The sequence below is a fragment of the Malurus melanocephalus genome, unplaced genomic scaffold (genome assembly GCF_030028575.1).
Source record: "Malurus melanocephalus ecotype Western Australia unplaced genomic scaffold, MMel_1.1 scaffold_27, whole genome shotgun sequence".
NCBI classification, from domain to species: Eukaryota; Metazoa; Chordata; class Aves; order Passeriformes; family Maluridae; genus Malurus; species Malurus melanocephalus.
In genome coordinates, this window is record NW_026623259.1 from 2,019,589 (window position 1) to 2,037,088 (window position 17,500).

The 17,500-nt window shown below is 35.1% G+C and overlaps 1 protein-coding gene across 2 annotated transcripts in view; it reads right to left on the minus strand.

Moving 5' to 3' along the window:
* The window catches only part of FOXP2 (forkhead box P2), a 187,219-nt gene that overhangs the window by 49,217 nt on the left and 120,502 nt on the right, over positions 1-17,500 (minus strand). The window contains exons 3-7 of one of the 2 annotated variants that reach the window (XM_057390496.1): positions 12,548-12,685; positions 11,176-11,310; positions 9,505-9,676; positions 4,413-4,626; positions 2,695-2,799 (exon numbers count right to left, since the gene is read on the minus strand). In XM_057390496.1, the coding sequence (XP_057246479.1) occupies positions 2,695-2,799; positions 4,413-4,626; positions 9,505-9,676; positions 11,176-11,310; positions 12,548-12,685 (764 nt within the window). Of the gene's footprint in view, positions 1-2,694; positions 2,800-4,412; positions 4,627-9,504; positions 9,677-11,175; positions 11,374-12,547; positions 12,686-17,500 lie in introns of both variants that reach the window. The other variant, XM_057390495.1, reaches the window with a different exon arrangement.

Genomic DNA, 17,500 nt, shown 5'->3' on the forward strand with positions numbered 1-17,500 from the left:
GTTAATACCATGTTATAAAAACAGAAATATAAACTGTAGGTTTGTGTCTGTAGTTGAGGGATACCAAAGAAAAGACACAGGTTTAGGTTTTGTTATAGTAACAGAAATTTACTATGAAGAAGATTCACTGTGCTTTCTTGAAACCATTCCATGTATTTCCAAGCATTAAACTGGTTCCACTTAATGTGAAGCTTCTTGAGCCTATCAAAATACCTGAAAATAATTGTAGCTAATTGGAATGTACTCAAATTATTTTAAAAATAAAACCAATTCATATTGGATAAAAATTAAAAAAAAATATGGTGAAAATGGCTTCTGTAGCTCTAAGTCATTTATTGAAAGTTATTTGTCACTTCACCCTAAATCATTTCTCTTATAAGTAAAGTGAACCCAAGCTGATGTTTTCTGTCCTAATCCTCCTTCTTGGAGCCTCTGCTTCAATTTTTTTTAGCTCAAGTTGCTGGTAAACCATTTTCTGAGCAGAAGTTGTAGGCATCCTTCCAAGCTGTCATAAGCATATTACTGAAATACAGACTACTAGAATGGGGTAGTGTACCTTATTAATATTTCATTTTGGTACAATATACTTGCATTAACTCTCTTAACACAGGTATCATATTGTTTCAAGTCAGAGAACCTGAAACATCGCAACAAAGATTAGACTAAGAGCAAAGCCTTGAAAACTACAGCCATTAGTCCTGTCATCCCCTATAAAGTTAATGGGTTGGAAAAATGGTCAATCTTTGGACTAAAAGTTGCTATTTAATTGAAAGAAAATGTTTTTTAATTGTAATGGGGATTTTGCATTAGTGTGAACATGAAAAGGTACTAAAGAATCTAATGCAAGGTTATGTATTGATCTCCATCTTAATGCTAGTGTAAAATGAAGGAATATTTCTATTTCATAAACAAACTGCTGTTCAGCATCATGACTTCGTATTTGTTTTAAGGGCACAGTAGACAGACTTCAATGAAAAGAAGAAATAACAAAATATTCTCAAACATCTTCCGCTGATGTATAGGACAAAAAGCCATGACACTGCTCTAAACCCTGATTGGCTCTGTACCAGAATTATCAAGATGTTATATGTCACTTTCACATTTTCCAGGGTTATTTGGTTCAGGAAAGCAAGAGCATCTGTAAACCTAACACTACACTGCCTTAATCAAAATGGTTTTACTGATCATGGATTATAACAAGAGACCTGACATAATGGATGTGCAAAGTCTGCCCAAAGAATTAGCATCACTATAGGCTAGATGGATGGAAGTATTCAGAAAATGTAGTTTTTCTTGAAAAGCAAAATGCTTAAGCTAAATGACTTTAAATTCTTATTATTAATAATACTTAGAACACTATGTTGAATTCGGGAGATTTCATTTCCCTTTTAATACAAACTTATGTAAATCAGGTTCTATTAAATCCTATACAGTTTTCTTCAACAATAAGCTATTGTTTTGACATTCCATTTAATGCACTAATAAACAAAAATTTGTCCGGAGTGCTACCTACATATAATATGCAAGTTAATGCAAGTTACTTAATTTAAAACTGAAAGACAGAGAAAGCACTGCAAATAATTTATGAATAGTATTGCTATAATTCTATTATAAAAGTTATTGTGATACTGAGCAGTTATGGTCTGCTGTTAAGGTGCTTCTGTTATATACCCTGTAGTTTGCCATTTGTAAACACATCTTTTTGATGTTTCTGCCAACATCCTGGCAACAAAGCAGTGCAATTTCAAATGAGCTAATTAACTTAATTGTTGATGAAGCATGAAACAGTTCATTCACCCTGTTAGCTGCACCATGACAACATAAGAGTCTCAGCCCCTGAAGTTACTCATCTATATAAGCCTATMTGTAGCTTTCCATTAAGATCTATTGCATGCCAAATGAGAATGGCTCTTCTAACAAAGACCAGTCCGTAATGTACATGGGTAGTGCTGTTGTTGAAAATTCAAATGAACACAGAAATACTAGTAAAAACTTTGAAATTAAAAAAAAAAAAAAAAAAAAAAAAAAAAAAAATAAAAAAAAAAAAAAAAAAAAAAAAAAAAAAGGAAAAATTGCAGAAATCCACTGCAGTTTGAAGCTTCGAATGAAAACGAAAAGCTGTGTCACTTTTTCCTAAATGCTCTGATTTAGGAAATAGCTGGCTAAACCAAATGCTGAAAAATGAAAACTTTTGACATCACTGTTCAGTCCTGAAAGRTGCAAACCCACCTGTACGCTGTGGGCTTTTTTCCTATGTATCTTGCACACATACAAGAATAAAAGCAAAAATAGATTAGCAAGTGAGCTAAATGGTCACGCTTAGTCCTTTGTGCTTTTTTATTTATACTATACACAGTAATTCCCACTTCACACAAACTGTCAGAATTTAAAATGTGCTTTTTCGTACTCCTACTATCCAATATAAAATCTAAAGCATCTCTTCAAATTTTCTGAGGCTCCATTTCAGTAAAGGATAATAAGAGGATTAAACACTGTGCTATTGAAAGGCCTGCAAAAGTGTTCAACATGAAAGAAAGGATAACAATTTGACCCTCTGCCGATAGCCTCGATTATCCAGTTGCTTGAAATACACAAAAAAAATCTCTGATACGGTTTACAGTAAAACTTTGTTTGCCATCTTTCACTTTCCCTTGCCTTGAACAATTTTGTATCAATGAATAAAAATCCACCTACTTTAAAAATTGTCCAAAATCTTCACAAACGCTTTCACAGCCAGGCCATTTGCAAACTCCATGACCATAGAGAGTATGGGAGGCCCCAGTCTCCTCATGTGACGAGCTGTAGCAAAAGAATAAGGCATCAGATTCATCTCAAAAGCCATAATCGKTGGAGGCTGCTAGCGCCTGTCAGGTTACGATCAGTGACAAACAGGTCAAAACAGGTCAATTTAGCTCAGAGCAGTCAGAAAAATTTAATCGTTCTATTGAATAGTTCAACTGCCAAGGCTACATCTAATGTTCCAATTAGAGAAGAAATAGAGCCAAAGATGACTGTTAATAAAGGATGAAAAAATAAGATGACTGTATAATACTGTATGCTAATTATGCCATATGACCTTGGTGTAACATTTACCTATAAATAAAAAATACACTCAGATCTGATCAATTCTGAGTATAAATATTGAAGACTGACAGATTTTCTGAATATTGTGAATGTTCAAAACAAATTTGAATTTTCTGCTCAATATGTACAAAAATAAAGTTGCTTCCATTAGTAAGTATTTTCTGTTCACAAGCATTGTTTTCATTAACTATTTGGCTTCATACAATTCCCTAGCTGTACTCCATGCCTTTTTTTGGAACCTCTGCAATAGCTTCATCCATGATGAGTTATCAAAGAAATTTAGGGAACTATTCTGTGGATGTGGATCCTGAAGCAAAGAACCATTCTGTGAGATATTATCACAAAAGTAATACTTAAAGTGCTACTATAAAGGCATTCATATTTTTAATATAAATAATTTTAATACAAAATAATGCTGGAAAACTGTTCTCACCATCACATGGAGATGAGAGATACTTAAATCATAGTCTCATATTGTAAATATTAAAATAATTAAATGGAAAAATCATTTGAAAATAAAATTACTTACAATGTAGGTTATATAGATACAATTAAATTTCATTTTACATTGAGATAATCTATATCCGACTATCCTAATATAATTACTGGTAAGTGCCAGAGATACTATGTACTCTTGCATTTAATCCATTACTTAAAATTAAGAAACAGTAAATAATGTCAATGTGTCTGAAAAATTATTTGAACTTCATCCATATGGTGGAATTCCGCTGTATTACATTAACACMATTGAAAATTTGTATGAAATATGTCAAATCGGTAACTGTCATGCATAAAAGAAGGAAAATTCATTGTTTCTTTTCATGAGAAACAAACATGAGAACTGCTTTAAAATACTGTTTAGAAGCATTTTTAACATAGAATCTTTGCACTGAATTACAGCCTTGACAATTCATATAGATATATACTGTCAATGAAACCAGGAGTGTGATTCAACAGTAAGGGCCTGACTGCCAGGTGTGTTAACTCAAATATGAATGAAACTATGCACCTACAAAAGTGCCCACAAGTGTGCATTTATACTTCTACACCAGCTCCCTCTATTCTGTGATTTCTAACTTTCACCCAAACTACCATAAGTTTGTATGTTATAAAACCATAGGCAGGTAATTTTGTTGTGTCTGCACAATTAGACATCATTACTGAAAATCACGCCCTATTGTCAAACAATTCTGAAAAATCAAGTCTATATGACCTCTTAAGCAACCTGTATTAAGTGCTATTTTTTGACTGGAAACAATGTGACTTCAGATGTTATACAACAGCTTTACGTTAAATGATAAGCACAGTTGAAATCTCATCAGAATTACCTGTCTCGCCTTGCATTTAGAACTGAAGACTGTCCATTCACTATGGAATGATGAGTTATTGGTGGTGATGCTTTGGAAGTGGTGGAGGAGGTAGTAGAGGAGGAATTGTTAGTAGTGAGGTCTAGCCCTCCATGTTTAATGCCATTGTCTTCCATACTGTGAACTCCAGTCACTTCTTTCCATAACTGCTGAATCTCAGCAGGACTTAAGCCAGCTATAAAATGAAAGAGAGCCCCACTAATATAACAAAATAAAGAGTTTCATATAATGAGCTCAGTGTTATTAATGGATTAATGCCAACAATAAAGCTGATGCTGTTTTACCAGCACAATCAACATGTAGTAAAACATAAATTCATAAATTAATAAATTAAACATAAAACAAAAAAGAGTTTAAACTTGCTTTCTACTCCACTTGCAGCCTGGAAACTTGTAGTTTCCAGGAGAAACTTGTAGCTTCCAGGATTCATCCTAGGTCACAAAAAGCAGTGTCTCATTGAATGTATTCATACATACATTAGGGTTGCCTGGCTCAAGTTTGCATGAAGTCATGGAAACCTACAGTAAAATATGCTTCYGCCTGAAGTAAAAACTACAAAAAACAGGCAAGAGAAGGGTTGTGAGCATTCTCTTATCTTGCCACCGAACATGCAGCTAAGATAGGAAATCCAGATTTTGAAAGATGAAGAGTTCATCAGGAATATATACACCTTCTGTCACTGCCAGACTTTGTAARTTTGACATCTCTTTTGAAGAATACCAGATTAAATGCAGAAAAGAATGTGAAGCCCAGAGATCTTGTGATTTTAAAGCCAGGTTTTTCAGCCTGACAGGGTTTGGTCCAGAGGAATCTTAAAATCTGCCTTACGTATTTCATCTGAACAACTGAAATTAGGTAACACATGGTCACGGTATCGAGATCTGCTGGAATGCAAAACACTCAAAAGCTGATGCTGATTGAATCAAAATACTTTTTTTTTTTTTTTTTTTTTTTTTTTTTTTTTTTTTTTTTTTTTTTTAAAACAAAAATTTTTTTTTTTTTTTTTTTTTTTTTTTTTTTTTTTTTTTTTTTTTCTTTCTTTTAAAACAAAAGAGATCACATTTCTGGTTCTTTACCAGAAAGCAACTGTTCATTCAAACTTTTCATTGAGTATATTCTCTTTGGTAAATAAGATATAGTAGAAAGACGTAAAGAATACTTTTCACTGTCTGGCGGATTTATTTACTAGATATTGTTTTATTTTGAGAACATAGAAACTCAAAGTACTAAAACAGATTCAACAAAAAATTATGAAAAAGCACAGGAAGTCTCTTATTACTTCTCAGCAGCTATCTCACCATAAAGTACACAAAGCTATTAAAAATAGATTAGTGATTATTTACAGAAATAATAATTTCTGGAGGTAGTGTGGAAACCAAGTGAGTGGAAGGCATTTTTTTCTTTTTAATTATGAAAGTACATTTTTAGACTACTGCTTTGTGTCCTGCTTCTTTACCTTAGATACCAACACCCACTGGCAAACTCARCTAAGGGAAAAGTGAGAAAGAGTGGATTGCCATTCCTAAAACTGGAGTTTATATCGTATTTGTACAGCAAAAACCTAGGTTTTCAGGAAGCAAGCAAAGTCAGGCTCTAATTTATTGTATTAGAGACATGGGTAACGGGAGTGATGGTAATAATTGTTTAACGAAGGTAAGTAATTACTGCTGAGTTCATGAGGTATGTTCCAGCATGGTGCTAAAACCCTATTTTAATGTCGCAAATGTAATCACAAATCAAAATAAAATAATGTATTAATTTAGGTTGCATTATATACAAAGTACATTATTTACTTCAAAGTCTTCCTTTCCTCCTGCTGTTAAACAAAATAAACTAATTCTGTACTGAAAAAAATAAAACCCAAGAATCAAACCATCTGTTTAGGTAACCGGATATCCCATCTTGTAGTGAAATTTCATTTGAGATCGTCAAACCTTGGGCCCTGTAAGGGCTCAGTAAGAGCTGCCCCACAAGCTGAGTGAATGCAGGAGGGCTGGGAGCAGCTGGAGCAAAGGTCTGTCCCATGGGCAGGGATCTCCTGCCTCTCTGGGCATCTGCTGGGCAGCCCCTTCTGCTGTGGATGGAGCTGCACCTCCAGGCTGCCTGATTCTGATTTCTAAATCAGAAAGAAATTTCTCTCTAGGCTCAGGCTGGTTAATTTTATCACTTCTTCAGAGGACTCTGAAAGGCTGCCTTTTAGGATAAAAGGATTAAGGGCAGGCACTTAAAAAGTATAAAGTTAATAAGCGGATTTGTAATTAATTGTAAATTATGGCAATTTTGTCGTTTCTGTGTCTAAAAAAGTCAAACTCTCTTTTTACAAGACACTTGTAAAATGGCTGACAGACATTTCAGTCTGGATGTAAAAGTAGGGTAAGTTTTAAAGTTTCATGGGTTGTGACAACCCTTAAAATATCCTCTCTACAAAATATTAAAGGAGAAAGAATCAAAAAGAGGACCACAAGTGGAATAAAAGACTACAATAAAAAGGTCAAATAATGATTTGCTATGAAATTTACAAACACCCAAAAAGAATTTTGGATTTTGATATTAGTTTAGTAACTCTTTTCACCTCTATCTATTCTATTTTTATGTATCAATAAATGTTTAATAAAACTACCACTTATAAAAGCCATCCATGCAACTGCTTTTCATTTTCCAGCATGGACTGATCAAAACTTGGAGTTTTGGTGTTTTTTTGTTTGTATAGCTTGTTTGGRTTTTTCTACAGCTGTGATTCACAGTTCTTTCTGTTTAACTCATATCAATGCAGCAATATATGGAAGTAACTCACACCAAACCACTGCTTATGGATATAGTGAAGATTTGGTCACAAAACAKATGCTAAAACACCTACTGCATCTTATTTGCGACACCTCACCATCAAGAAAAACGGCAAACATTCCTGTTCCTTAAAGGCAGAAACTATACTTAGAGAAAATACTGTTTATATATGCAAACCTCACAGCTGTACTTGTAAGACACTTCTTTTCACACTATCAAGTGGAAGCCCTTTTGCCAATAATAATTTGTGGTTTACAGGACTCTTTAGGACCAATAATTTACAAACATAAATCCCCTGTGTTAGTTTCAGTGTTTTAGCCATCTATGTCACTGAGCAATTTGAATGGATGAATATAAAATATTTGTGTTACATGTCTAATTCCTTCTCTATTACTATCTTATATCTCTTCTATAAGCAGAATAACATACTTTTACCACATCTTGTGTGTATTACCTTAATTCAATTCTGAAGGTTTAATTTAGAAATGGAAGAATTAAATACTTGTATGTAATCCATTATAATGAAAAAATATCAAGGCAAATGCAAGAAACAGATTAATTTACTTCAACAACAACAATCCATATATATTTTAACTGTAAAATTTCGCAATTTCTGATCTCTTTAGTTTCAATCCTTTTTGTCATGAGCTCAGTTTGTCCTAATTCTTTGAGTAGAAGAAAGGTCTTAGAAAGAGCTGTTTACTATTTCTCCCAAGAACTATTAAAAAGGTATTTTTTCTGTGCTTTTATACTAGAAGTGGATGATCGAGTCTTGCATTAAATTAATGAATAACAATGCAATTGAGTAGGAGTGCTGACAGAAATCTATGGGGATTGCTTAATATTAGAGAAAACCTGAGGAATTCTTCTTGCAACAGATGGCACAAGAGTCTGCAAAAGGTAAAGCAGTTCGGAGGGAGGTTGTGTTTCACGCCTTTTTTAGTCCAAGCCAATTGTACAAAAGGAAACCAATATTACCAGTCTTTCATGTCCAAATTTATGAATCAACTTGTCTCCCCATTGCTATTCTCCAAAAATAGTATTTAGTGCAGTAGGATTCTTTTTCACTGTTGCTTTTACAATATTAGATATGCTTGTGTCATAGCTTATTTACAGAACAAACTGTAGGAAATTAACACATTTATTTGCAATCTCTGATTTTCTGGTTGTTTTGGGTTATTTTTTTGTTATTTTAGTTTGAGGTTTGGGGTTTTTTTTTTTAAACTGCTGTCTATATACTGTACTCTGCTTTTGCTCATCTGATTTCTGAGGCTTCAATTTCATAATAGTTATCTGTTGGAGGAACTAATCACATACATAAAGACAAATTAAAAATTATGTTACCCATCATGAACACAGTCTAAACCATGCTCATTTCAGAACTGGGGTATCAGAGATGAAACTATTGCGCAATTTTTATGACAGACAGCTCAACTCTCTATCTTAAAATAAACAGAAACACATACCTCAGGAAACACATACAGATTATAGACAGTCCTTTAGATGGAAAGACTGACCTTATCTTAAAATGTAAGCAGCATTTATCTCCAAGTTAATTTACTTTTCAAAACTGTGTGCCCTATTTTCTTTCAAGTAGTAGAGTTTGAGCTCATTTTCATCACTGAAAAATCCTGATCAAAGTGACAAAAGGATTTTTTTTTCAAAAGTCTTTACTGTTATTTGTCAGTCATAGTTCATTACTATTGGAATCGCCACCTTCAAAACTTGTTGTCCCATTTAACCTATTTAATACAAAAGAATAGAAAAGAAAATAAATCCTAATGCTTGCCCCTAAATTTCTTTGTCATAAATTAAAGATTCAAAGGGCTTTTCAAACACTTTAATTTCGTAGAAGAAGAAAAAAAGGTGCGCTTCCCAATGGCTTTAACATCACTGTCTGATATATTTTATACCTGTTTGCTTACATTAAATGAAATAACATTTCACTAAATCAGATTTCAGTGATTCCTCAGAGAAAAGCAATGATGCTTGAATTGTGCTGCTGTTAGAAATTGTTTTCAGGAGATAAGCTCAATAAATATGCACCTTCCATCTAGGAAAATACAGCAAAAAGCTGCCCTTTTTTCCCCATAAAAGTATGCTGTAAAATTTATTAGCCTCCAGAAAATTTAGTAATATGAATAATAAAGCTTCAATTACAAAGTATGCTTAAGTGTCGTAGTGGGAAACTTCCGAAGTTCAGATACAAATGGAAGGGTTAAAAAGTTGTGAAATCAGAAATTTCTCCAGTCATGTATTACTCAAATACCTTGTGGCAGAGACTGGACAGGAAGAGCAGACTGGCCAGGTGGGATGGAAATGAGTCCCTGACGCTGAAGGTTCAGCAGATGTTGCTGCTGCTGAAGTTGTTGCATCTGGAGGAGCTGCTGCTGGAAGACAAGCTGCTGGGCTGCCAACTGCTGCTGCTGCTGCTGCTGCTGCTACAAAGAGAAGGGGGGGGGGGGGAAAGGAAAAGCAAATGCAGCAAAACGTAAAGTGTGCAGTAAAGGCTAGAAAGCCAAAAACATAAAATCAACTCCTTTCCTTTTAATCTCAGTTATTAAATAATAATGCTATTTGTAAAATACTCAGGCAGTGAAAGTGTTTGAAATTTTCTATTATATTCATTCAGGCTATTAGGTGTTAGGGAAAATGGCAAGATACACTTAATGACACACTAAAGAAAAGGGTCAAGACAAAGTATATAACAGCTGTTTCAAACAAAAAAAAAAAGCTCAGCTCATGGCAGATGATAACAAATTTATCTATGCTAAATGTATAACTTTTTACAGCAGCCTGTGATTTGAAGGCTCTCTTGTTTTTCCAATTGACTAAGTTTGGTCTGCAGTGGTCCATAAACGTGGTCTCCAGTGATCTATTAGTAAACTGGGATGTAGCCTTCCYTTCACTGGCCTGTTAGCTCACTCTCTTTTCATGTTGGAATACATTACAAGGAGCATGGCATTTAAGGCAACGAAATGCCCTATTATGGAGCAAAAGTACAGGTTCCAATTTTGTGAGGTATTTCAAGACAAACTTGAGTCTACAAAGACTCAGGAGGGTATGAGAAGGCAGTCACACTTCAGAAAAAGACAAGCTGCTGTGGAAGACCTTTCCATTCTAGTTTGGGGAAAAGAGAAACTTCTGATGCGCTCACTGGAAAACAGACTGCATAATGGAGCAAGTCATGTGGATTGCCCAGAGCCTCCGGAGAAATAAGGGAGCAATTTCTATTCCGTAGTTGATGGCTGTCTGAAATTCTATTCACAAATCCAAACAGAAACAAAGCCTCGGGAGGTCACAACTGCTTCCTCGACGTTTGCATAATGGGCAGCTTGAAGACAACGTCTAGGATACCTGCTGATCAATTTAACTACTTCAACATGTTTTGTTTGTATTATGTTTATATTTGATGCAGTTTGCTGACAAGTGCAAGCCAGGCCTGAGAAACCCACTTGTCAGGTTGATTTATGAGCACATCAAACTGTAACTTTCTACTCGCCACTTCAAACCTACAGTAGCAGTTCATTAATCAGGGGCCTATGACTTTGAAATCTGTGCTCAATCGCTCTTTTTCAGCCATGGACTAAATTTGCATGCTCTCTGAGCTGTGGCACTGAGCAAAGTAAGGCTCCTTCCCCAACACAGATTGCCTGTGAATACAAGATAATCAGTACAGAGTCCACCACACAGTTTGTTCTTTGCACACTCAGACTCATTAGTGAACATTAGACGACAGTAGCACTAGACTGCTCAAATCCTATGTCTCAGAAAGGGGAGCAGGAGAATTATACCWGCACTGCTGTTAAGCCTGGGAAAACATAAGAACAAATCTTTGATTTGTAGTGGCATCCTTGCTACAGGAATGGATCTAAACTGGTCTTTTCCAAGCTTCTGACAACTCAGACTAGTGTGCATCAGCAAGGGTCTCAGCTCCTACCTCTTTTGCTTGCTTTCCTGGATGCTGTTGCTGCTGTTGTTGCTGCTGCTGCTGCTGCTGTTGCTGCTGTTGCTGCTGCTGCTGTTGCTGCTGCTGTTGCTGCTGTTGTTGCTGTTGCTGCTGCTGTTGCTGCTGCTGCTGCAAAAGCTGAAGATGTAACTGCTCTTGCTGTTTCTTGTAAAACTCTTGTAGTTGTTGCTGAATAAACCATTTTGACTTTAATAAATAAAGGCAAAAGTTTCAAGTATTATATATCTCCTAAACTCTTCTAGATTGGCATATGGTAGCGTAGCCATTAAGAATCACCTCATAACAAAAAATGTGATTTGAAGAGGCAGATCTACATACATTTTTTTCCAAGGCGGTTCTGAAATTTTCCAATGCAGATTCCAAAATATCCTAAACAGAAGGGTATAGAAAATCTGTATTCTAAAGGGAATGCAAGAGCCAAATTAACTCCTCAAACAACTATGCCTAAGTTCCTCACACGTCTTATATAACAAATCAGAAGATGCACTCATCCACTTGCAAGAAACCTACAAGTCACTAAGGCCAAACAAAACTGTCTGCTTCTGAGGGGGAAAAAGTAATTAATCTGTCAATCTGCTTAGCAGGATGCTGGATTCACAACTGAAGGTGAATTGCCTGTAATGATCATGGTACTGGATATTAAAATGTTTAAACACACAGTTCAATGATTGAGCTATGACCATGACAAACAGACACATCATTTTCTTATGACAATTAAGCATGCACCCAAAAATCCACTCTATGTGGCTGCAAGGCACTGATCACTGACACTACCATTATAGTACAAATAATAAGTTCATGTATTTTTCAATTAGCTGACAGATTTTGTGCTAAGGAAACAGCAACCTCCTCCTTCATTTTAGCCTTATCTGGGACAAATTTTTAGTATGTAAAAAAACAAAATAAAAACCCTTTTCCCTTGATGAAACAAGCTGTTAAGTTCAAATTTCATAACCGCATACCRTTTATGTGACTAAAGGGAGCACTACAGTGTTATGAATTTTAAAGCAACAATTATCTACAACTATATTTGCACTTCCTTTGGCAGGTCTACAATTAAAATGTGCCTAAGCGCTTGAAAATTTAAACATCAATTTGTTTGGTATTTGTAATGCATCTGCCACTGCTGCTGCTGGTGGTTTTAATACAATATTTAATGTTTCAAAGTGAAATTTCACACTTCTGCAATTAAAAAAAAAAGGAGACTGAGAAGCTTCACCTTTATTTTCTTTCTTTTTGGTGTAATGAACAATGAAATATCAAAAAATAAGACCAACAAAATCAGGCTGACATTTGTGTGAATGCCCTGTGCTAACAGTCCAAAGCAGGTAACACACATTACCTGCTGCAACATAACTGCTTGCTGCTGCTGGAGAAGTGCTTGAAGCTGCTGCGGAGACAACACTTGCTGCTGGAGAATCTGCTGCATTTGCTGAGGGGTGATCACCTGGGGAGTCATCATGGCCACTGACACAGGCACCTGCACAAGGAAAGAAAGATATCATCGTCMAACACATTTTACTTTGCCTGCACTACAGCAGTACATCTTTTTTATTTTGTACCAAGAATGGACCATAATTTTTTACATAGTATTTATCACTGCAAAGTTCCACTTTCAGTCAGAGTCTGTTATTTTAAGGCCACAGTTCTGTGGCACTCTGTTTCCAGAGGCATCAGTTTCGATCAGACTCAAGCTTTATGTTTCACATCTCTTATGTATTCCTGCAAGAAATTTAAGCATTGGCTAGTACAAATGTGTATTTAAAAATAAATGATCACATGGCAGGGTTCTCAACACTTCATAATCAATCATCTTATCAAGTGTCATAATGTTACGAATAGAAAAATCTATTGAGACTGTTTCAAAGGATATGATTAAGGCAGACAGCAAAATAAGTATCTTAAAGTAGTAAATGTTTTCCACAATAAAGACACTTAGCCTAAAAATTTTTTTGCATAATACGTCACTTCAGTAGAAGAAAAACTTCCTTGCTCAGCTGGTCTTTTAGGAAGATCTAATTTATACAGGAATAAAAATGTCATGGACATATCAGAGTACAAGTGGGGACTGCCACCTCAGTCACCTGGTCTCTGCAGAGAGAATCGTGTTCACCGTACCCCTAACAGAGAACTCAAATTTGGGAAACCTTGGCATTAGGTGATTAGTTTTTCTACTAAACTCCAGGAATGCATTTTTGTGTAGGTGCTGTTTTGGACATAGCCTTGTTTTCCACTTGTAATACATCGAGATCAAGCGCCTGCATATGCATAAACATGCATATACACACATGTTCTCAGGAACATATGTGTGAGTTGGGAAGACACGGCAAGAATGTTTCATTCTGTATGTAGGAGAGAAAAGTCCTCTGGCAGAGCCTGGGGTATTTGTCGAGTGCTGCAGCAGGCACACAATGTGAGACCATTGCCCCAGCGAACCAGGACAGGGTCAAACAGCTGTCAGCAAGCCAGGCTTTCCACCCATGAAAAAGCAGCTGCTCGCTTGTCTAGCAAATTTCAAATGTTTTTTCTGTATATAATAGAAAGCTGGCATATAAATACTGCTTTCTGAGATGTTGTGGGACATTCCAGTCTTCTGTAAATCAGCAAAAATAATATTATTATTAATAAATTAAATCATGAGCAAATTTTAAGAGGAAAAACTCTTCTAATGTTTCCATTATGTGAATCTATCCCGAAAGACTTTGYACAAATGAAACAGAGGAAAAAAGAAACACAAGTCTGCTGAAATTTACTTTTAGAAGAAATTACCTCATATAATATTATACAGAATGCCACTTTTCACACAATTCATCACAGCATAAACTATGGTCTTAAAACACTGACTAATTAAGAGACTGAAAGTAAACATCAGCCTTTACTAAAAGGTCTGATAATTCTTTGCAAAGACCAAATGAATTTYAAGGATAAAAATTCTAAAGGTTTTACTCTAAAATAGAAATGGAAAGGACAAACCAGATTTCCMCTCAAACCTGTGAGGAGAAATTTAAGCTCATCTATCACTGTACTCCTTCCATAGTCAACAGAATAAAGAAATCTTGAACAAAGTGTATATKATTTCGTTCAGGCATTTATTTTAACACAGAACTAAGCGCATACTGTGAATGTACCTATCCCTCTCCCTTGAKTGCAGACCCCCTTTGAGTAGACATCTAATTTTAAGATGGTTAATTGCATTGAAACATCTAGTTTTGCAGCACTGGAAACACCATGTCTATATACAATAATATTTCATTCTAAGTTTAGCAAATCCTAAAGGCAAGAGAAACAGATTTTTACAACATTGGGATGCATGAGCAAAGAATAAAAATCACTGACTGGAGTCACTCTTCAACTGCCTCTTCAGGCACTAAGAATTTTCTCTGTTTTTACTTCAGATCTGAATTTGTCTTCTTGCAACAATTTTTTCTCAGTGACACTATTCTACTACTACATGTCACAGATATGAGAAGGCAGARAGGAAGATGGATGCTTTCCCAACTAAACCATTACCTTTAACCTTTAAACCCTGCATGAACTTTCCAAACACTTACATGCTTACAAATATAATAAGAACCAAAATATGGTGTTGCACACCACTTCTCTTACCTTTACATTCCTTCTATCTTTCCCAGCTTGTGTATTTCCAAACACACATGCAAAAATTTTGATCTAAACAGAGTGAAAATCAACTTAACTCTGTAACTGGCACTGATTTGTTCACACTTTGTGCTAAAGACTCCAGCCAGTAAGATGTTTAGCAAGACTCATGGTGCTACAATTCCTCTATTCCTCAGTCTGAAATACAGATTCCCCTTCACCAGGCATATTTTCTTAGCTTTTGCAGTATCTGCTCTGATGTCCCTAACTGCCTAAGTGCTCTTACACTTGAAGACACACCTGCTTTGCAATACATTCTGACAGCTTTTCTCTCAGAATTTGTTTTTCCTGTAATTTCCAACAGTTCCTTTCAACTGTATAAGCTAGAGACCTAATATACCTGCTCTTCAGGATGATAGACAGAAGCAYGAAAAAAACCTGGCAGTCAAGATCATTAGTAAAAGTACAGATTTATGTAGATAATATTGCCTGTAGAAGAATTTTATATGACCATTACCTATGTGTGCATCACACCTGATACATAAATTTTTTCCCACAGAAAAAGGACAAGGCATTTTGAAACCTGTTTGAAATTTACATTAGCAGAACGCATTAAGCAAAGAGATTTCTCTAATTGTCATTAGGTAATATAAATTGGTACATTTCACAGACTTCAGTGATACACCCGACTGTACTTTATTTCTTACTGGTATAGTGCTACTGTGCTATCTGGGTTGGAAGACTATCTGAAACCTGCTATTTTATGGCCAATTATATGCATTAGGTATATTTCTTTGATTTAGTGTCTATGTTTTTCAAGATTTCCAATCTGCTTTTACAAAAAGGTAGCAGAGAGGCAATCTCTGACTCTTTTTCATAGAAATCTCTCAATGTATCTAAAATCAGTTTAGGTACAGTGACCCAGTGAAGAGACAGTCATTCCTTTGAGCAGGCCACAAGCCCCCCAAAATTCTTAGTTGTACATCTCACAAAAAAATTGAAGTGGCAAAGTGAAACATGATTTATGACTRCAACGTATTTGTTAGATGGCATCCTCAAACAAACTGAACTCCTAACTCTGCCAAGAAGACGACTGGCAGTTGGCAGTTTCTGAAGAACACATAAATCTGATGACCCGATGATGGACCCAGATCGTCATCCATCGATATTTTGAAGGTTCTCATGTTTTTGTTGCAAGCTGTCCCCCTTTTCCTTGGATTATTTTACAAATCCTGCTAAATAAAATTACAGACATGTAAACAAACTATTTTTAASAAATTTAAATGTCATTTTAGGCAAGAACAAATGTAAATTTTTTTTTTTACTGCGTGTGTATGTACAAATTAAAGAAAAGCTAAGACTCAGAAGGAAAACACTGATATTGGAAATTAGATAGATGAACAAGGCTGCAAAAATGAAGGCAGAAATTCTTTGAAGAACAARACATCTCGGTTTACCCCAAGTCAATTTAATAGAAAAATAATGGAGACTAAGGCTGTGTATTTAATATCACTCTTTTGTTGTACATTAAAAATTCAGCTTTAGCTGTAAAAAAAGCTTGCCATGTAAACAATCATCTATTGTTCCTATGAACTAATCGATAACAAGAATTGTACAAATTTACATTTTTGCATGTCACCTATAAAAATCATATTCTTACTGGCACAAATAGATAGGTAGCTTGCACCTGCAATAASCTTTTGCATTTTTCAGAAGCCTTCAAAAACCACACACATATTTTCAAGAAGTGTTGACCAATCTCACCAAGTACAGCCACACAGAAGACAYACTATTTTTATTCCAAGTTCCTTTTATGTTTAAAGTCAGGTATTGATAATRAAAATTACAACAAGCCCTTCCCTTGGTTTTCAGTGTTTTTGAGGAGAATCACAAAATGGCATATATTAGTCATATTCAGAGCCAGTTTAAGGTAGGCAGGAATTATTTCTTTTTTACAGAAAGAGGAAACAAGTCACCACCTTTAAGTAATTAATCCAAATTCACATCATATTTTAARTGGCAGATCTGAGAATGGAACTGTGCAGTAAGACAAGTCTCTCTGGCTTATTGAAAGAYGCGTAATTAAATATTTAATGGAGAATCTTTCTGTAGGATCCTCCTTTCAAAAATAAATGCAGGTGTGAAACCACACACAGTACAGGATCGGGCTTTTCAGCAGGAAACAATTATTTTAAAATATTAAACTATTGCATTACTTCTCTTCCTACTTTCGTATACGTGTAGAGTGTCTACCACAATAATAGCCTTTTGAATCTTCCTAGTTCTGTGGTATTAAAAAGAGCTGAGAATAAACTGAGCGGTGTTTGTAAGCTGTTCATAGCTAGAGAACAAGAATACATAATGATCCCTGTATACTGACAAAATATACTGCCCAATTTTATGCAGTTTAGATAAGGTTACATGCTTCTGAAAATATAAATTCTGACATAAAGTACTAATGTTTATCAACAGAGAAACACCAGGAGGCATGCAACAGGAAAAATAACCAAGTAACAAAGATATATCCATTGTGTATCAGGACTTCCCTGTTTACAGTGGAATTTAATTTATTATTATAACTCTATCTACATTTTAATTAATTTAATATACCAGAGTGTGCTTTGTTGTGTAATCCTGGTTTATAGAACTTTATCTTTACAGCTTTTTTTCTCTTATCAGACACTTCTCCAATTACACG